Source organism: Gobius niger (genome assembly GCF_951799975.1).
Source record: "Gobius niger genome assembly, chromosome: 13".
NCBI lineage: Eukaryota > Metazoa > Chordata > Actinopteri > Gobiiformes > Gobiidae > Gobius > Gobius niger.
In genome coordinates, this window is record NC_136864.1 from 14605339 (window position 1) to 14627338 (window position 22000).

Here is a 22000-nt window from a genome sequence, read left to right on the forward strand (position 1 = left end):
ATATCCATGTCTTCCCCTCTCTCATCCAGGACTAGAGACCTACAATGTAGCTCACAGTCTGCAGTCGTGCCATTAGGCCATCATACTGGCCCGTTAGTAAGTGGATTACAGAGCCGCAGCACTGGCACGCTCCCATGTGTGGTTTGGTTTTATTGGCTTTATGATACGACATAGTCCACTTAGGCCGCACTTTGATTGGACTAATGCCTGACATTAAACAGCTTTTTTTCCATAGCGTCTGCGATAGCCGCCTGTATGCACGGGCGCTAATGCACACTGATGGCTTTGGGTTGCATTTGTCACCCGCACAGATTTGATTGAGGGCTATTTAAAGTGCTCAACATTTGACATTCCAAGTTCAGTCCGGAGAGAAAGGAAGAACATGGTTGTTTTATATCAATGTGATTCTTGGCATTGATCCAATTATTTAGCATCTCAAACTAGACAATCTTTTAGTTCACAGGTTCACATAAACAAACAAAGATGTCTGTTTTAAGTCAGTCACCAGGTGTGAACAGCCAGTGACCACGTGTTGCTCTGGTCATGAACATATAGCAAGGCCACATAGCTTTCTCACCCGCTTAAGGTTGTCACGGTAACTGTAATGATACCTATTTCATACTAAAGTACAACCTCAGTTTCATGGAAGCTGCAAGTATTCCTACATTGATGATGCAACGAGACGTAGACCGCCTTTAGCTTTGTTGTATTTGTGTGTTTTATGTCTGAGAGGAAGATGTACTTTTCTTGCCTTGTTGACTTTGAAACTTAAGATGTTTCCCACACCAAGCACGAATCTGATTTAAAAAACATGACCAGTGTGAATGCAGATTAATCCTAATTGCCCTTTATCATAGCTCTAAAGCTTCATGCCCTCGATTATGCAGATGAGACAAACAAGTTTTTCTGTTAATTTAAACTAATATAAGCAACAAAACCCATATTTTCCTCTTCTTTGTATTCACCCGCTTTGAGATTTTGTATGTACATCAATAATTAAAATCCATTTCTCATTTCATCTTTAGCTTATCAGCCCATAACTTCGACTGAATAGACGCACACACATGCTAATTCTCCCCCCCCCTCATTTTAAAGTCATCCATTGTGTCAATGAACAATTGCCTTTTATCGCTTTGTAACAATTTGTGTTTTTTTTTCCTCCGCAATAACTCACTCTCCGCTTCACTGATAGGCGAGGGGAATGGGGTGAAATTGTGTTGTTGTCAGTTGAAGTGCAGAGGTGTGCCTGGCTAGAGGCGGCGCGTGCCTTTGTTCTAAATTTATATAAGCTACAGTATAAGCGTGACCTTTTCTCATTGTGCCTTACTTTTCTCCATCAAATTGAATTATGATTTTATATATCTTATTGAGCAATGCTTACAAGGCAGGCAGAGTGGAAATTTGCTCATGGCTGAAAAGACTTAGAGACAGAATGTGTTAGGAAGTTTTATTGAACATGAATTATGATTGGGTTGATGATGGATGATTGTCAGAATCTTCCCCCGGAGCCCGGACACTGGTGGTGGTAGGAAGACACCCAGGGCAGCCGTTCGACACGACAAGCAGAGCCTGAGGAGAGGCCAGGCGGAGGAGGGGCGGAGGAGAGTCTCAGCACATCCGGGAAGCGGCCGAGTGATTGACCGGGGAGCTTTCGTAGGGGATCCTGGGCAATGAATGGCTGAAGCAGGATGAGCAGCTGCGGTGATTGGCTGACTTAAAGGTGCGGCTCGAGACGGGGTCTGTGATTGGATGATTGGATAATGAAGGCTGCAAGTTGGTCTTCCAGGTGGAAATTGCGCTGAAGCTTCATTTGTCCCTCTTTCACATTCTCAAACAGACAATAATTCACCCTCGCCTATTGAGAGAAAACCTACACCGGCACGGGGAGAACAAGAAAGTCTGAAGTTAATAAAAACACTTTCTTTAGTACTCTCCAATCTTTCTCCATTTCCTCTCCTATATTTGTTCGCATCATGCTATAAAACACCGGGCAGTCCAATAAATCTGCTTTTACCCAAAAGATATGCGCTGATATTGAAGCTGACACTGGCTGCCTGTCTCATGTATGTCTCTCCGCCGCATGTGCGCTTTGACTTGCTGTCATACTGCGGGATTGTCAGACTGTGCGACTGCAGCGCACTCTTTCTTTCGGCCTTTTTCTGTCCCCGTTGTCCTCCGGCAGCCCAAGTGCACGGCCCACATCTGTCTATCCTCTGCCCATTCTCTACATAGCCTCCAGTGTGTGGACCTCCCAACACCCCAAACTGACACTCTAAATACTGAAAATGACAGACGAATGAGGCAAGCGAAAGTGGCGATGTGACCTGACCCGATCAACCACAATGAAAATCCTCCGGCAATAAAACAAGGGCATTTTTTGAAAAGATTCAATTTGACTGAAAATGATTGAGACCAAGAAGCACCTGCGTTTTAAAATATTAAAGAAGACATATCCAGCAAAAACAACTTTTTTGGAGCGTTTAATCATGTTATAACGTTGCTCCCTTGTCAGTTTTTCACTTCACTCAGTAATTCTGTTCACGTATTGACTCAAGTCCCCCCCCCCCCAAAAATGCTATAAAGTAAGAATGCTCAAATATTTCAAATCACAATAACTTGGCAATCACAGTGCTCTACTTCTCCTAAGATTGTTTATTGAGTAGTAAATTACCAGCTTTTTTTCTTATCTAAATTGTGCTACTTTTCATCATGGAGCCCAGTGAAATGTTTCATTTTGCTCAATTATTTTGCAGAATTATTGAAGCTTTCATTGCAGTGAGTTTCAAAAATCCTGAACCCGAGCAGACTTCATTAAGGACTGAAATGTGCCAAGTTGAAAAGCTGAAAGTTTTAATGGCTGACCCCAGAAGGTGAAATGAGTGCGCTGAATAGAGTTACGTCAGCGCTGCGGCGAGTTCAAAAACAGTGTGGGCGTTATTGGCCAAATTGCATTTCTAACTTTGTTTTTTTTCACTAACCCTGTTTGCTTCTAAGCTCAGGTTTTGGTGTATTTTGGATTTGCAACATGTTCTGTGGCAGTAGTTCTCAACTGGTGGATCGCGGAACCGATTTCAATTGCAATGTTTTCCCTCTTAAACTCAAAGGCGTATCTACTGCTTGGTCAATAAAAACCTGTGTGGAAAGTACAATATTATATAGGATATATGACACATTTTTTACCCTTTTTTTGGGTCACGGCTTGTCATCCTAGGGTAATGATGGGTCCCAAGACCATACCGCTTGATACACACTGTTCTATGGTATCCTTATCTTATTTTTTTGTAATAAATATATTAATACTGAGGCCTTGGGCAGTGGCTTTCCAAGGAACTGCATACTAAACACAAACTATGAAATAAAAATATCAAAACTGAATATTATTAACATTGTCCAACTAACCGTTGAGTTAAAACAACACGGAAGCATCCAGAAAACTTTACCTAATAAAGGCCACTTTGGAGCTCATGCAAATGTGACCTCTGTGTTTTTGTCTTGTCTCCTCAGGGTGGGATGATCGCTCTTCTGCTCTCTGTGCTGTGCCTGGTCCTCATCCTGTACACTAGGAGGCGCTGGTGCAAACGTCGCCGCATCCCTCAGCCACAGAAGAGTGCCAGTGCCGAGGCTGCGAATGAGATTCACTACATCCCGTCGGTGCTGATGGGGGGACAGGCCCGTGAGAGCCTCAGGAACTCCAGGGGACAGGGGCCCAACTCCGGGACACTCAGCATCAGGGAGACACCCATTCTGGATGGGTACAAGTAAGGGTCACTGCACAGTCACATGCTTTTATCCACTGTGCATGATGAATCAATAGAAGTTTGCATGTTTACATCAGCATGTATCACTAAAATAATGTTATCAAAGTTAACTTATACTTGCCAGCTTTATAAAAGCTTTTTTGAGCTTTTCTGCACTGGGACATCATCGACTGAGTTCTGAGGTCCAGGCTCTACCGTAGTATTATGAAAAGTTTGTACCACCACCGCAGCAGTGGGCAACTCAAAACAAAATATTCTGGCCTTGTAATGGTCTGTGGTCCTCCAAATTACATCCATCAGTTGGGTAGAAAGGCCCAACCAGGGACATGAACTGTGAATTAGCACTAGCTAAAAACTCTTCATGCATCGCATCAGCTGCAAACATTAATTGTAACTGTGTTGATTGTATCGTCCCTGATAAATAAATAAGTAAATACAAATACAGGAAAAAGTCAGCTCTCCAACCACCCAAAAACACACACTTTAATATAACAAGAAAGTCTTGCCCAAGGAGGCAATGGTTGTTGTAGTGCTGTAATATAGTGGGTAATAAGAGAGTATGCACTTGTACTATTAGTTTCATTCTAGACATAACCCCCAGCATTCAAAATATTGTCAAAATGAATAACATAATTGACATTCACTAGGCTTTTGTTGCTCACTTGTTAATGTGATCCAGTTTTATATGTATTATTGTGCACTACCGTACCTTACTTGACCGCAAACATATAATGCATTGACTTCCAGAATGGATTGATGTGTCATGTTTACTGCCCACATGCTGAGAGTGTGATTGGCTTGTGCTGTGCACCAGGTATGAGTATGACATCACTGACCTGCGCCACCACCTGCAGAGGGAGTGCATGAACGGAGGGGAAGAGTTCTCCAGCCAGGTCACCCGCACCCTGGACTCTCTACAGGGCTGTAATGACAAGAACAACATGGACCTCACACCCGGTAAAAGCTTCCATGGCGAAAGAATGTCCTCACCTCAGGAATCTATGACACAAGTGAAACTACGATAGTTTATAGGCATCGGTGTCAGGTTTTTAAATCCTCCTAATTACTCTGTGCATTTTATTTTCCAGACTATTCCTCTTAAATGCATTGATCAAAAGCCATTCAGTCTGCCAGCTTTTTTATAGTAGTATTTGAAATATACAGTTAATAATTACAGTACGGTGGAGTTTAGCGTCGCCCTGTTGGGACTTAGTCTATGAAGCGGAGTAGTTTTGAAGCATGCCGCCCACTGAATTTGAATGAGCGGCTGGTTCTCGGCTGTGCATTACTGTGAGATCAGTTATGATGACAGAGCGCTCACTCTTTGCTCCTCTAAAGCCCGACCGCCCCGCCTCACGGAGCAGTAATCCTGGGCATTATGCATTTAAGATAGAGGAGAGCTGTTAGTGCAATGGACTGGAAAAAAAAGTGTAGAACGCAAGTGCCGAGCTATGCATAGAATATTCATAAACATAAACACTGCAGAGGTCAGTCCGTAATTTGTTTTCAAACCAGCAAGATGTCACTTGTGATTTCCCTGACCTTTCTTATAGTATCAGGCATTGTTTATTCATTTGGCACACCTTATCTGGTGGAAAGAGTCATTTATTATGTTTGGGAAGTGAAAACCTGCATTATAATTATTTGCTCATTATCTGACTCTTTGTTGTTTGGGCCTCTCTGTAACCTCTAAGAAAAATCACTGCGACAACAACAATTTTGCACCAATGTTTTAGTTTTCTAATACAAAAGCAACACTAAGTCAGAGAAAGGAGCTGATTAAAAAAGAAAAAAAGATCTCTTCGTCTGCAGGCATTTGCAGGCATTTGCAGGCATTTACTCCTCCAATTACAGCCTCTCGTGTTTCTATATGTAATTTATCCCAGTGTATTTTCCTCCCTGTGACGGTTTCATTTTTGTGTGTATAGTGAGTGACAACACAAAGCTGGCTCTGATGAATAAATACAAGGACAACATTATCGCCACGAGCCCCATTGACAGCAATCACCAACAGAACACTCTGCTTCCCCACAACACGTCCACCAGCCAGCGCAAGAGGCTCTCCAGCAATACCAGAGGTCAGTCACAAGAACAGGCCATTCAAGTTCAAGCATGTTCTATTATGAGGGTTTTTTGAGAAAGATGAGTCCGACTGTATGTAAAAACTTCTAAACATAAATTGAATGATTAAAATACACATATGTTTAAAAGGCTTTTAAAAACACAAACGAGCAAGTAGATTCATTGTATTACTAGCAATGCTTTGGAAGACAGAGACAAATCTCAAAATAACACATATTGCACAAACACAAGTTTGGATAAACCTTGCTGCCCTATGGGGATATTGGATCTTTATGACATTTGTAAAGAGTTGCACAGTTTTTATACCAATTTTACAGCAAACTTTTCTTAGAAATGCGTTTGTACCAGCATGAGCAAAACTAGGTCAACATTTTGGATTGCTAAATTGGGGGTTTGGGAATGCAATCCAGTGCAATAATTGAGGCAGAAACCAGTAACATGAAGAAATCAATAATAAAGAAATATTCTCAGACTTTCTTTAACGTATTGCTTGTGAATTGGGCTGCTAACACCCTTTCATTTCATAGGTGCAATGATCAATGGTTAGGAGCACAAATCCTTTATGACCAGTCATTTATCTAACACGGCTGAATAACAGGCCAGAAATCACAGCGAGTCGCTGAATGCCACCTCATAGTTTTAATCATTGACAACAGCAAATGCCCTTTGCAAACTCCCAAGGACCAGCAGACATTTTCAACTCTTCAGACAGGGGTTATCAATGGGACAGCCATGCGGGAGTTATTGCAAAATGTGTAGGTTATTTTAGGGCACAGAAGACTTTGAGTAATGCATATGATGCAAGCTTTATGCAGCGCTGCTTAGTTTAACTGCATGACTTCACACAAAGACATGAGGAGCAGATAAAACAGCACAATGTTCTCCAATTATCCTAAACAAAAGAAAAGTACCCGTGACATTTTCAAAATGTCATTTTGGAAATTTACAGTTCATGTCATCATTGTTCTTCTTGATACACTTTGCTGCCTGAACGCGATACAAAACTCTTTGCTACGTACCACTTATATTTTTTTTGCTGCATGGACATTATGTGATTATCATCACATTTGTAATCAGCCATTTTAGTGAAGAGCCGATATTATAATTGTTTCAGGAGACTAAAGAGGTCACACAGCATGAACAAATTGAATAATATTAATTTATTAATATTATTATGTCTTTAATACCACTACTACGAATACAAATATCTGGAAAAAAAAACAGTTAAATGAAATAAAATAAAATACAATAAATACAAAATAGTAATACTGCATTAGTTGCTTTATTTGACGCTCAAAGTGGCTTGTTTCTGTGAGTTATTCATTCACTCCATATTCCGTGGTGGTAAACTGTTTCTTTTCTGTATTTGAGGATTATGTCCATTAAAATTTTATCACTCCCTCAATGGAAAGCACCTTTATTAAAATACTGTAAAGGTCAAATTAAGTTTCCTTAAAGCTTTGTAGACAAACAACAGACACAAGTACTTTATGTTCCTTATTGTTAGCAAACGTTGAGCTACTTGTCTAACCACACACAAAGCCTCCTGGAAGAATTATAACCATGGCTCTTTTTTCACCCCCATTCACAACTGAAAATGACTTTGTCCCTGTGGAAAATTGACCACTTTTTAGCACCTGACCTGCAATAGAAATTCAAATTAGTGTCACTGAGATCTGAACAAACACATTCCCGTTCTTTTATGGGAAAAAAAAAAAAAAAATCCAAATGCAATATGAGTGGGAGACTGGAATGTTAAAAGCCTGTGTTTGTCTGAATGGCAACCGGATGGAAAGTGATTACGTTTTTGAGTCGGTTGTTGTCTGTGAGACTAAAGTGTTTCACAAATCGCAGCTGTGTCCCTGGTATGAAGAGTGGGAGATTTCTTCTTCACACATGAGCTTTTAAAACATTACACATATTAGGTGGTCTTCAATGAAGGTGAGCAAGTGGTCTGTTAGATATCTACAGACACAAAGATGTTTTGGGTAAAAACTAATCTAAGTAATGAAGATTAGATTAGGCCACCGTTTTTCCATACTGAGATATGTTCTTACCTGAGCTTAGACGAGTTGATGCGTACCTGTCTGGTCTTTACACATGCGCTCAGTCACGCTTATACACAGAAAGTGTTGTTAGCATTAGCCTCTAATCCTTTCCTCTATGAGGCCAAACGGGGGTGAAGTTAAAAGCGACCAAGCTCTTCCCCTTTTTACCCTATTTAAATACGGTTGCGTGAGCAGTTACACGATCCAAGTATAGTCACACAAAATAAAACATGTTAAAAAGAGGTACTATATTGTATGGCGTAATAACATTTTAGGAGCACTTTGACTTTAATGTGCGGATGAATAAATAATGAATTAAACACTTAATTCATCATTAACTAATTTGTTGTTATAATAACTACTTAACTACTACAGCTAATGCCTAACTCATAATGAATAGTTCTTCACACTTATTCATTAAGTAGTTATTAAGTGTTAGTCATACTTCACAAATGAACTGTTCATGATGAATTAAATGTTTTAATTATTATTTATTCAGGCTAAATAAGGTGTAGTTATTATTTAGTATTACCGATGAGGATAACATTAAATCAATCAGAAATACAGAAATACAGTCTAGACATTGTTAAAGCGATACTAAGTAACTTGTTTACCTTAATAAATCCTTTTTGTAGTCCCTCTGGGGGTAATACAAGTGTTAATGGGATGATTGGGGGGTCTTTCATCTCCCCCTGGTGTCCCTGGCCAGAAAACCACAATTGCAACTTCCCTGCCTACGGGTCGGAGGCGCAATACACACTAATGGAATCACGAAGAAGAAGCTACCAGGCTAACGGGCAAAGTGTTTGAGTGAAAAAAATTATCTCCTGTGTAATTGGATGTACAATTTTCTTCTCTCCCATTGTCTTTTCTGTCAGCGTAGTATTTACTCTCACGGACAATTAATAAGTTAAAAAATCGCAACTAGCTACGACACCTGCAGTGGCACTTATGGCCTCTAGGGGCATGAGCTATTTAATGTTGTGAATGTCTATACTTGCTGGATTGTTTTATGGAACACCTACATAGGTGTGAAGAGGCGCATTTCTAGCAACCATCACTCCAGTGTTGTTTTGTTAGCTAACCGTGTTAGAAGGTAATTGACGGTTGGAAACGCTCGTACAATTATGCTAGCACTGCTGAAAACTGCTGATTAGAGAAGCTATAAGACTGGCCTGAGTGACCCTAAACTTTTGACCGGTAGTGTATATATTTGAAGAACTGAACTACCTGGTTAAGACTAGGCATTCACAGCATTTTTAAATTATATGGGATTTCATCTTAATTTGTCATTGTGTCATTGTGACCTGTAGACATAGGTAAATATGTATATAATTGAAAAAAATACATGTTTTTGGTTGCTAGCAATGCCAATTTCGCTCCTCGTCGTGTGACGTCATGGGTGAGGGATGAACACAGTTGAGAGGGGCCCCTTTAATAGACATGTTAGTCGTGCGCAAACTCCGCAAATCTACACACAGTTAGCGGCATCTTTTGTGGTTCAAAAGTTTGCAAATACTAACAACATTTTGATAGTAATGAAGTCCTCGGAAGTTACTACTCCGAGAAAAAAAAAATATTCAAAAATCCTGTGGCAAGTATATAAACAGACTTCGCCTGTGGTCTGAGGTGGAGCCACAATTTCTTTGGATGAGTCTCAAATCGGCCATCATTTTATCCCTGTTTATATCTGCTTTGTGCCGAGGCAATAGCTGGCACCGTGATAAACGCTAGTTTCGTCGAGATGTGAAATTTAAGCAAGACTCGCGCTCAAAATAAAACTATTGCATTTTCAAAGCTGCCAATTCCTTCAGATGTGCTTACCAATGCACTTAATGAACAAACAGCTCCACTCCAATAGCAATTTCAATTTGCCGTCCTCCCCTTTAAAGAGACCAGCTGCATATAAATGAGTGCGTCAAAGCGGGCAATTAACTCTGCTTCATGGCATTTAGTGACGATTCCTGTCAACTTTTTTTCCACCTTAAAATACGCAGCGGTAGAGGTGTGGCTGTCAGAGTGTTGTGTGCAAGCTCAGGCGTCTTCTTTTTTTTTTTTTTTGCTGAAGAAGTTAACTCTCCCTCAGTCCATACGTCAGCATATTTAGTGGACCCGGGAGTTTCTTGTGAAGTGACTACAAGAAGGAAACGCGCGTAAATGAAAGGACTTTGGTGTCAGAGGGTTGCTGCTCCCGAGTCGCTGACAGTGGTTGGGATTATTAGTGCAGTCGCAGCGCGTGAAGCCATTATCGGGGGTGAGCCATGCAGAGAAATTAATCAAGGAACAAGCAGTAGTCAGACGGTAAGGCTTGGAGAAGTAAAACAGAATAAAGTAAAAGGGATATAGTTGAGTCAATTAGTTTAATTTGAGCATGTAAAAAGATAAAGATGTGCGATTTGTGCACATGCATACTTTTTTATCTGTAGTGCCGTATTTAAACTGTAATTCAAGGTTTTGATTGGCCAAACTCTTTCGAATTCTTGTTTGCACTGGTCATGAAACACTTAACATTGTAATTGGAAAAAGAACACACATCAGTTTTTGTTCTTGTTAATAGGTCTGTGTTAATCTCTTCCCTCCCGCCTTAACTGAGTGCATTTTCTCCAGTTCAGTTCTACCCAAATCTAAAAGCTTCTCGACTGGAGTTTACAGATTCTAGGCCAGTGTAATGCCTCATTTGAAAGCTAAGGTCTACAAAACTCATCTAAAAGGATCTTTTTCCTCCCGTTGTTGCCGCGTTGTCGTCACTTTTTTGACATTATTCTTGTGTCTTTGTCACATTTATTGCCACTTTTTCGTTGTTTTCGTCACACAGTTTTGTCATTTTTTTCATCACCTTTTTGTCATCTTTCTGTCACATTTTCATCACTTTTTTGTCACATTTTCATCATTTTTATCACTTTTTTGTTGTTTTTTTGTGAATTTTTCACCCTCCTTTTCGTCGCACATTTTTTAAGAAGCTTTCAGATTTGGTTAAAGTCAAACTGGAGAAAATGTGCTCGGTTCAGGTGGGGGTTAGGAGGTTAATCCCGGCCCTTTTCTATCCCAGTATAAAGACTGTCAATTGACAAGAAAACACAGTAGGCATTGGTGATAGAATGGACATGCATTATCCCCCTAGTTACACTGCTATTTTCATTAGCACTGTAACTGCTAATGGAAACTAGCAGCTGCGTTATACCAATTATGACCTTAGTACTGTGGTGTAAAGTAAAGCAAAAATTCACCACTGAGCTCTATATTGGGGATAGCTGTGAGTGTTTTCAAATGCGAATCAGAATTTCATCTTTTTTGATGGTCCCGTTGCTTCCCTTTATGTCCGTACAGTAAATTCCCCCTGACTTGTTTGTGACTGTCCACTACTTCAGCAGGAGTATATTATTATTCCACAGCTATTGCCTCCCAGGCTGCAGGAGAGATGGCTCATATATATTCAGGCTTACAGTTTTGGAGTGCAGCATATAATACAATGTTGTTTCAGCCACCTGCTCTACATACTAATGTACTGACTTTTTACCGTGCTAGACTGGGAAAAAAGATGTGCATACCATGGAACATTTTGTACATAAATTCAACATTCAATTAAGATTCCACTTTTTTTATGGAAAGCATCTGACCCCGTAGCTCTGTACATTTTGGCCGTTGCTGTGCATTTGCAGTAAGTTTCCAAATATACAAATAAAATTCACTCTTGAACGAGGTTCGAAACTTTCCAAACAGTAACTTTAGAATGAGAGAACTTTCGGTCCTCAATAAGTCATGCATAATCATTCTTTCATGTTAAACTTCTGACTCTAGTTTCGTGGTCAGTGTTGCCAGTGGAGACATTTCCTATAGCAGAACTGGGAGTGCAGGTCTTTAGCCTCCAGCGGGCCCACGGTGAGCCTCTTTCACTCTATATCTGCCCACGGCTCTCTCTGCTCTGGTTTGTCAAGATATTACTTTTCCTGAAGCTAATAATATCAAAGCCTCTCTTACAGTACAAAAAAAGTCTCTTGATCTATATAATAATATTACATTTAATTTTGTCTGATTGTGTTAAAGAACTAAGTATCTTGTTTTCCTTAATAAATCCTTTTCGTAGTCCCTCTGGGGGTAATACAAGTGTTAATGGAGGGTCTTTCATCGGGTCTGAGGCGCAATATACACTAATGGAATCACTAAAAAGAAGCTAACAGGCTAACGGGCAAAGCTAACTGTGGGCTAGCGCCACTTTAGTAGTATTTACACCCAAGTTTGAGTGAAAAAAAAAAATCCATTGCATCATTTGGTTGTGGCACTGTGTACAATATGCCTCTCTCCCTTTGTCTTTTCTATCAGCATAGTATTTACTCTCACAGACAATTAATGAGTGAAAAAAAACGCAACATGTTGCGACACCTGCAGTTGCGCTTATGGCCTCGAGAGTTACTTAGTACTGCTTTAAATGTAATCAAAAGACTTCTCTCATAGTCAACAAAAAGTCAGCATCATCAATTTATATTATTCTTTTTAAGTGGCGTTCAAACAGTCTTCTACTGTGTGCTCTACTTTGGAATTTACAGCTTTCCCACATACATTTATCTGACTATTGGAAAAGAGTATTTGTGACCATTTATATCTTAGTCTGGTTAGTCTGCATTCAGTATTGTGACGCAGCAAGCATTGTGAAAAGTGATGTGTCCAAAAGTTACAAAGCAAACGCCACTGACATTTTTTGAAGCATCAAGACAGTAAAGCGCATTGCCATGGCAAAATATAGATTTAACATAAAGTGCTAACTGTTCCTGAAGAAATATTTCATTTAAAAATGAGCGAAAGTATTGGTTACTTTGATACATTTTTGTATTGCGGTATATTGCAAAACAAAGCTGTATTCACCTTATTGCGGACGTTCGTGTGGGCGCCGCCATGAATTGTGCCCGCCCCTTTTCTCCTATCTGTTAACATGTAAATAAATAAAATCAGTTACTACACGAAAACAAAGCCATTTTTCGGCCGTGCAGAGAAACGCTGCAGACTTGACATGTCGGTGCAAATGAACATTGGCCATTTTACACAAATCAATCAACTAAACATCAGATTTGAGCGGAGAGTATTTTCCCTCGTTCTCCGTTTAAATGAACGGGCTTCGCGCTTGGCCGGAAGTGTCTGTACAACGGAAGTGCCGAGACAACGAAAAAAGCGGCAAAAGTGGGCGGAGCGGAATAAGGTGAATACTGTCATTGGGCCTTGAAAAATTATTATGTTCTGTCTGGGGAAAATGCAAATTCCACAAAGGTCTGTCCCAGGAATCCTGGATGTGGTGATTGCAGATGTTTGTTTGTACTCCTGTAGGATCTTAACAGAGTTAAGTGTTTTGGAATTGAATATTGTACTGTAGCTGTTGTCACCCTGATGTGGCTTCATCTTGACCTGAGCTTGATTGAAACACTTCTCAAGTATGAGTCAGTGGCTATTTTTGTGGGCTGTCCAACTTGTAAAGTAGAACTTGGCACAAACAAGTGTCTGTCTGCCCAGAGTGTATAAATAAATAAAACATGAAAATAGAGCTGTTGAAATATGTAATGAAATCAAAATCAGTCTGGTTGAAAGTCAGGCATTTTCCTCTGAAGAGCTAAAGTTCACACAGGTTTATTTTTAGCTGCGTTCTAGAAGCGGAAACAACGGTGCGTCATCAGAAATCGCTGCTCTCCTGCAGAAAAGCTGTGCCAACATCTGTGCGCTCAGATTGTCACGCCTGCCAATATTATTTACCCCGTGCATTCATATCTTCATTCAGTATTGTTCCAAGCGCAACAATGTGAAAAGCTGATGAAGCTGCTGTCACCAGGACATCCCCCTCTGTTTGATGCCAGCGCTGTTCCTATCGGCCCATTGTTTCAGTGGGATCTCCTCCTGTTTAATCAGACACACAGCGCCTTGGTCTGGGTTTTCTACAGCGTTAACCAGTGTTAGAACGCATTCGTATTTATCCTGCTGTTCTGAGCTTGCAAAACGAAAACTATGCAGCTTTGATAGGGTTGTTTTCTGTTCAAGTACGCTGCAGCCCACTGGGAAACATCACGACTTTCCAACAAACTGCATTTCACACAGTCGTCAGACAATGTATGGAGGAGTTGTGGAGTAGTACCGTATTTTCCAGACAATAGGTTGCTCCGGAGAGTAAGTCAAACAATGCATAATGAAGAAGAAAAACATATATATAAGTCGCACCAGCCTTGGCAACTACCTGGGCATGGAGGTGTAACTGCACGGTTGACAAGCCTCTCCCGGCACCACGTTGTTCAAGCTCTCGTTTGTGAACTTGTTCCTCTTGCTGTGGCCGTCTAGCTTTCAGCCTGCGATTAGCTTTTTTTTTCTTCTTCATTGCAGTAGAGTAACCTCCGCTTTCTTTTTCACTCACTCCAATCTTTCTTTCTGCTACTCGATTACTGTGTTGTTTTTTCGTTTCCAGAGGTACAGTAAGTAAGGAAGTATTTGTCATTATACAACCGTACAGGAGTAGCAGATACTGGTACACAAGCCCCATAGCTGTCAGTGTGAAAATAATAATGTTGATATATAAGTCGCACCCGAGTATATGTCACACCCCCAGCCAAACTTAGAAAAAAAGTGCAATTTATAATCCGGAAAATATGGTTGTTACTTCCACAGATGTATAATAAAACTGCAGCCATCACTGTGGCAAATACGATGGCCATGATGCGATTGTCTGCTTAAAAAGAATGTAAAAAGGGGGACATACGTTTTATTAAAAGTTAAGCTACATTGTTAATTTTAAGACGCAAGGAAGACGCAAGGAAATCCAGCTGTCTTTGTCAGGAAATCATTTTATTGACATTACAAATATTAATATTAACCCCATCACCATAGTCGTCTTTATTTGTATACAGATTTACAGCATCTATACATGTCAACACCCTGTGGATACATTTCTTTTTACACCAATTAGTAAAAAAAAAAAAAGCTAGTTTCAAACCACTACTTAAAAGTCAAATTTACAAATTAAATGTAAAGAAAAGGACAATAATAACAAGTGAGTCCAATTAGTGTACATGAGTCTGTCACAATATGGCCGCCCGAGCTCAGTATTAGTTCCAGTGGATTTACTATGCCTGTATATGATCTTGAGTAAATCTATGGCTATTTCATACAGTGCCTTTAGAGAGTTTTCATTTCTCTCTCTAATCATTTATATTAAAGAGGGGGTATTATGCTTTTTTCAGTCACGTAGCACCAGTCTATAGCACACTACAATGATGATGAAACCTTCTGTTGGTCTGTAAATGCAGTAAATTAGAATAACTGCCTTGTATAAAATTGCTCTCTCAAAATGGCTGCAGCGAATGCCTTGAAATAGGCCTCTGTCTCTTTAAGAACCTCTGACCCTTTCCGACACGCCCCCTCCACACGCTGTCTGTAGTATCAGTGGGGAGGGGGTTCTGCTGAGGAGCAGTGGTTGGTTACTCGGCTGGTGATGAAAGCTCGGAGGCGTCTCCAGGAGGTGGGGGCGTTCCTAGGAGGATTCAGGCAAACCTATCCCAAAAATGGCTGCCATCAGAGTTTTTACAGATTACTCAAAAATATGTGAATGTGCCATGGCAACACTTCAGGCATGTTTTTAATGAGGTAATGACATAATAACATGATGGTTTCTATGGTAACTGATTCACGGCCCCTGGCTGATACAACTTCTATGTAAGCCTGAACGTAGAATTCTTCAGACAAATATACCTGTGTTTTTTTCATCATACGGACAAATAGAGGGAATTAATCCTTCCAGGACCCTGTAGATTTGCATGAACAAAATCATGTAACATTACCATGACAACAGGTTCACTGTTCCTGCTTTACCAACTACCTCATCTGTTTGTCATTCATTGTAATCCATGTTTTTTCTTTTGTTGTTGTTGGATGAGCACAAATGTGGTACACATGAGCAGCAATCAATTAGGTTAGATCATAATTGCAAAATATGTATAACTTGTAAGACGCAAACAATAAAGATAACAAAATATCCACACATGCCTTATCATGTAAATGAAGCAGGTGATGAGGAACATGTTCATTTCATGAAGCACTGTGTCCTAGAACTATCTAATGAAAATAAAAGCTTTTTGTGCCATTGACTGTAATAGGCTGTATTGATTAACCTCAGAAAGCACTGTGAAACGTAAGTATGAAGACCAATGAAAATAACTCCATAATACAATTTCGGCCAGGTGGAGAATTAGAGAATACATTATTTTAGGACACAGCCAATGGCATAAGGTAAAGTCCATTTATATATGTGCCCGTGCCACTGCAGGATTTAACACACAGGAAATCAGCAGAAACTCCTATATTCAGGTTGATAAGATGCTTTATTAGATTCGTCTTCTTCCTTTTGTGGCGTCACACAATACAAGCCCAGAGAGGTGCGCACAGCAAAGGCAAGCTTTAATAAACAGCTCAAGGTACGGAGGTGCCGCTCGCTCAAAATCCATTTCCCGAAGGACTTCTTTCACAAAACATGCACAGATGAAAGAGCTGAAAATGTACAAGTTACTTCTATAGAACTCTGCAACTTTTTTATAGATGCATTATTTATCAACAGTTGAAAAGGTGATCATGTACTTTTAGTCACTTCAAGGATATATAGAAGTTTAGAAATATGTGTGTCTTTAAAGTACAATATTATGGAATAGTTCAGTCACAGACGGATGAATGCAGTTATATTGTTGGAGCTGGTCTATAGCGTTGACAAATGTCCTTTCACAGCCACATTGTTTGACAGACATATCTATATTATTCTGATAAGATGTATACATCAAGCCCTTCTCACACCAAATTTCACTGGGCTTCTCTCAATGAGGTAGAGTAGAATAACTTAAATAACCCTGGACACAAAGGAACCTTTTGTATCAGTCATGTTGCATAATCAAAACAGATGAATTTCAAATCTTTGTGTTAGAGTACAATGATGCAGTGCATTGATTTGTCCATGTCGGTGTCCCATCTCTTTTTTACTGAATATAAAGAGTCTGTTTGAAACCTATTCGTGTAACCCCTGCAGCGGGTTCAACTTTCTTGAACCCGGATGGAGACTCTGGAACGGAGGCGGACAGCGAGCCGCAGCTGGCCTATTACACCGACCCAAATCGCAGTCGGCGTCGCAGTCGAGGTATGAGAAACGGTAACGCCAACAGCGTGTGGGGCTCCGGGGGTAAGAAGTACTATTACTATACAGAACTACTTCATACTGCAGTCTCTTGTCATGCCATCTCCTCCACCACGCATGACGAGTGTAACCTTTGCCGTGCACAGATGGATGGCTCCGGCCTTGTTCGTGGAAACACATTCATCAGATATTTGTACAGTTTGTGGTGGTGCGATGTGATTGTATTGGAGCGTTGATGTGCATGTGACAGTGCATTTGTATATGGACAAACAATATCAGATGCACCCAGTTGTTTCATATAGGTCTGTTGCATCAACATCGCATATCCTATTACATGGACAAATGTGTATCTGAAATAATATTACCAGTGGTGGAAAGAAACAAGTGGCTTACTTTCTTGCATTGCAGTTTTTTTGTTTGTTGAAAGTATAACGTTTTCTTACCTGTTTCTCGTCTCGGTAGCAAAGTGGGTGCAGGTACAGCCCTAGTGTTTGATGTGCAGACAGCCACACTGTGAAACTTTCCATATCATTTGGTACATCACAAGAGCAACTGCGCGGTCATAAAATGCTAATGAGCTCATGATACCAAATGTCCTATTATAGCTTGACACCAATAGTGGTGTTTTTGCTGTGGGTTGTCAGAATAAAGTGTTTAGAATTACCTATTGTATTAAAACTAATATTTGGCTGCCAGTAGTCAAAGGAAAGCGGCTATATCTCCATAGAGACGAGCTACTTGTGTCCTGTTCACTCATAACAAAGACTTGACTTTGCTACTTCAGTCAGATTGAAGTGATCTGGAATAATTATAAGTGCATGGTAATAGTCTGCCACTGTCTTCCACCTCTGAATATCGCACTCCAATATTATTTCTAAGGTGCTCCTGGTGTACGTAAATGTTGTCAAAGTGGAGCTGGTTTTCTCTGTCAGCATGCCTCGCCCTTGCGGCTCTGCACAGTTGTGGGATGTGGAAAAGTGGCGAAAAAAAGGGGTGATGATAAAGACAGGATGCCCTCAAAATAATCGCTGCTGTCACTAGGTGTTATAAGCTGCGCTCGTCTACTTCTCTGAGCCAATTATTCTGTCGTCATTTAAGCGCAGGTGCCACAGACAGACACAGGTCTCCTGAAGCAACGCCTTTAATTAGAGCAACGTGTAAGAATAGCAAGTGTCCTCACTGTGTCACTTACATTCAAGCAAGGGACAGTCAGAAAGCACGTAGAAATAAGTGGGAGAGCAATATTTTCACTTTAGAGACCAGTAAGTACTTTAAAGTGATAGTCTGTAAGTTTGAATATTTCACTAATTTAATAGATTTTGTATAATTGACCGCCTGGGTATGAAATTCAAGGTAATATAAGTAATATTAAATACAAATATTTTGCTGATTTCAGCAACTAATCAGAATCCGCGGAAACGGCTTTGACCAATGAGACACGCTTTTCCTGTTAACTGGCCTGTCAGGTCCAATCAGGAGAGAAGGGGGAGGAGCTTGATTGTCTACTTTTGAAATTTCTGTTCCTGCGCTACTCATTTTGCAAACTAGGAAGGCCTTTACTTTCAGATTTCACTCTATCTCTCCTTACTTTGCAAACTTATAGACAGACAGTCTTTAATCAAAATCTAGTTAGTAAAATATGTGACGGGTTCTTTAACATTTAGGGAAACAAATATATACATGCAAAAAAAAAAAAAAACATCTGCAAGCTTTGAAAATGCAGCCTGTTTGAGTTTAGTGATAGTCCGGAAGTCTTAATGTTTTACAAATTTTATAAAATGTGCAAAACCGACCACCTGGTCTTACATTTTGATGTAAAGTGAGTAATTATATATATATATATATATATATATATATATATATATATATATATATATATATATATATATATATATATATATATATATATATATACATATATTATTTTTTGTAAAGTCCCCCCTTCCCGGATCTCAGCAGCTACTCCGAGTCTAGTATCCTCCCACGTTGACCAATGAGACGAGCTTTTCCTGTGAACCAGCTTGTCAGGTCTAATTAGGACGGAGGGGGAGGAGCTTGATCATTTGCTTTTGAAAACTCAGTCAGTCCGGTTCTCCTCATGAAGGGCTTTCTGGTTAAAAGGTGAGGAATTTGATTGTTTACTTTCAAATTTCACCATCTCTCCTGACTTTGCAAACTTCGGACTATCACTTTAAACATTCACATCTCTTAGTGAATTGGATTATGACTGGTTGTTTAAAAAAAAAAGGGGCAATGAGCTACAAGTATTTGCTTTGAAGATATTGAGAAACTAGGAATAAGGCAAAGTATCTATTCTGGATAGTTAGCAACACAGATTGTTATTGCAGTACACACTCCCGCAAACACAAATGGCTTTATTTTCTTCTTAATAATAATTCACTATATTTACACAAAGCAGATGGTGTTCAACATGTCCAGAACAGAAAGAACTTTCAAATGACCTGAGAACTACTGGTGCCCAATATGGAAATGATAACTAATTATTGACAAAAAATATATATAGTCATTGTTTTTTTCCCTGAGTCCTTCATGTCTGAAAGTGGCTCCCATACTTTCCTGCAGGGTGCTTGATTTAATAAACTGCCTTTAAGCGTGGGTTAGCTTTTTACTTCGGCTTTTGTTTGAAGCTTTGCCTTGGGCTGTGTTTGAATATAAAAAGTTGTGCCAGAGTAATTTAAAAGTGACAATGTAATCTCAGTTATATTGCAAGTGAAAAATAGCCACTTTATTCTGAGCGCGAGCAGCTATATTGAAGGTCACTGGGTAAGTGTGAATTTGGTATAGTGTGTGTGAATGGTTGACCCCACAGCTATATTGGGTCACGTTTAACACTTTACATGGTGCACTCTGCGGGGGAACAGATAAGGGAAGAGTCCTCGCTCGAAAACGTCTGCAAAACAACCCCTTTTCCATTTTTATTGAGGCCTATGTGCCCACCTACTTTTTTATTTTTTATTTCCCCCACCCCTCACAGTGTGGATTTTCATTCGCCTTCAAAGGTAAACCCGATTTGTGTGCCACTAGGCCTAAACCTCCCAAAGGCCAGCGCTTTCTGATCCTCAGACCTTTTCATGGACGCTAAGCCTATTTTTCGGCCTGTTTGGAGAATGGGTCGTGCTGCGGGCGTGGTGTGCATGTGTGTGTCCATTGCTGCGCTCCAGTTTTCATTAGAGGTCAGAAGTCTTTGCTTTAATGTGACTTAAAATCTGTAGAAGAAGAAAAAACAAGTGAAGTGTAAAGAATAGAATTACACCCGTGGGGCAAATTGTGATTGAAAGACTTCTTTATTTAGGCTATTGGGTTGAGTTGAGTTTTGTGCTGTAGTGACTGAATAATAGAGCACAAGAGAACTGTACCATGACAACATAAACAACAAAAATCCTATATGATTATTATTAGAGATGCACCGATCCAGCTTTTTTGATACCGATACTGGGGTTTGAGTATCTGCCGATATCCAATGTTTACCGATACCAAGAGACTTTCGTAAAAGTGTCTTTATCTGAGTGAAGCATTAAATTGACTATTTTATCCATTTTAAGATCAATAAAGTCATATTTATTGTCATGTTACAGATCAATTATCAATTAACAAACTCTTTGACTTTTCTACACTAATTATCCTCGGGTATATGACAGGTTGATCATTACACATTTGTTTGCTCAGTTATTTCTGAAACTAAAACACAAACACTTGGCTTCAGCAGTAGTATATTTTATTTTATTTGGCTACTTTATGTATTCCTGTGTTTCCATTTCTGACCCAGCCTTGATTAGTTTTCTGTTAGCATTAACATGCTCCCGCTAGCTTTAGCATGCTATTGCTAACCACAGAATTTTGAGCAGCGATCAAAAATACATTTGCAGCTTTACAATGATATACAGCAAGCCCATATTCACTTAGATTTAGGTTGTGAAAGTTGTGTTTTTAAGGCGTTGAGAGCCACAACTGGTATCGGTTCAGTATCGGATATTTTTAGCCGATACCCGATATTGTATTTTTTCAGTGTCTGCTCTGATATCTGATACCAGTATCGGATCGGTGCATCCCTAGTTATTATGCTTTTTAGTTTTACTCAATCTATTGCAGGAATGTAAGATTGTACACACACATTCACTGTTTTTGCTACTCTTCTTAGCATTATGCACTATGATACAAATCTGGAAGAGGGGAACATTTCAAGTTGAAATTGGGCTTTTGAGAACCAATTCTGGGACCAGTGGACCATGGAAATTCTGACACCTGAGGACAAATGTAGCGCAGCCTTCTGTATGTGCGTGTTGACAGTATGGGGTGAGCATGGTCACTGCTTAATATCTCCTCTCTGTTACTTCCCCATTTTCTCTCTCTTCCTCTCTTCCTCTGTCGCCAGCAGCAGGTTCCCCACGGAGTCCCATCAATAAGACCACCCTGACTCTCATCAGTGTGATCAGCTGTGCCCTCGGCCTGGTGTACGCCTCTCATCTGGCCTGTAGTCTGTCGGTGCGGGTCATCCTCCACGTGCCGGAACACCTCATTGCTGACGGTATATTTACACACCGGGGTGGGACAGTGGGGGGTACAGAGGTGGAACTGGCATTTTTTCCAGAACCCTCACTCAGGGATGCAGGTGTTGTGAACTGTATTTTTCAAAGTGTTTTGATGTTGACATGGCCATTGGAAGCAATCCCACAAACACAAAGGTAAATGCCAGTTCGAACCCCCCTCTCGCCTCCTCTGTCCGGACTGAGTATCTCCAGGGGGAGGACTCGACAGATGTGGCCTCAAAGCAACACAGCACATCCAGGACACAGCCAGGCCAGAGTCACAACCCCCCGCTGTCCAGGCCATATCACTGGCCGTCTGATCTATGAACTTACGCACCATAGCTCAAAATAAACCAAGTGCATACATGTAAGCTCATACAAACTGATATAGAAATGCCTCTAGCCAACATAACCACAGTCTAG

General features: G+C 40.2%; 1 protein-coding gene across 5 annotated transcripts in view; it reads left to right on the forward strand.

The window, feature by feature from the left end:
• The window catches only part of astn1 (astrotactin 1), a 288872-nt gene that overhangs the window by 54029 nt on the left and 212843 nt on the right, over nt 1-22000 (forward strand). Inside the window, exons 3-7 of one of the 5 annotated variants that reach the window (XM_079569048.1) lie at nt 3505-3758; nt 4573-4715; nt 5687-5836; nt 16926-17075; nt 21424-21576. In XM_079569048.1, the coding sequence (XP_079425174.1) occupies nt 3505-3758; nt 4573-4715; nt 5687-5836; nt 16926-17075; nt 21424-21576 (850 nt within the window). The remainder of the gene's footprint in view (nt 1-3504; nt 3759-4572; nt 4716-5686; nt 5837-16925; nt 17076-21423; nt 21577-22000) is intronic. The other 4 variants (XM_079569049.1, XM_079569050.1, XM_079569051.1 and 1 more) reach the window with 4 other exon arrangements.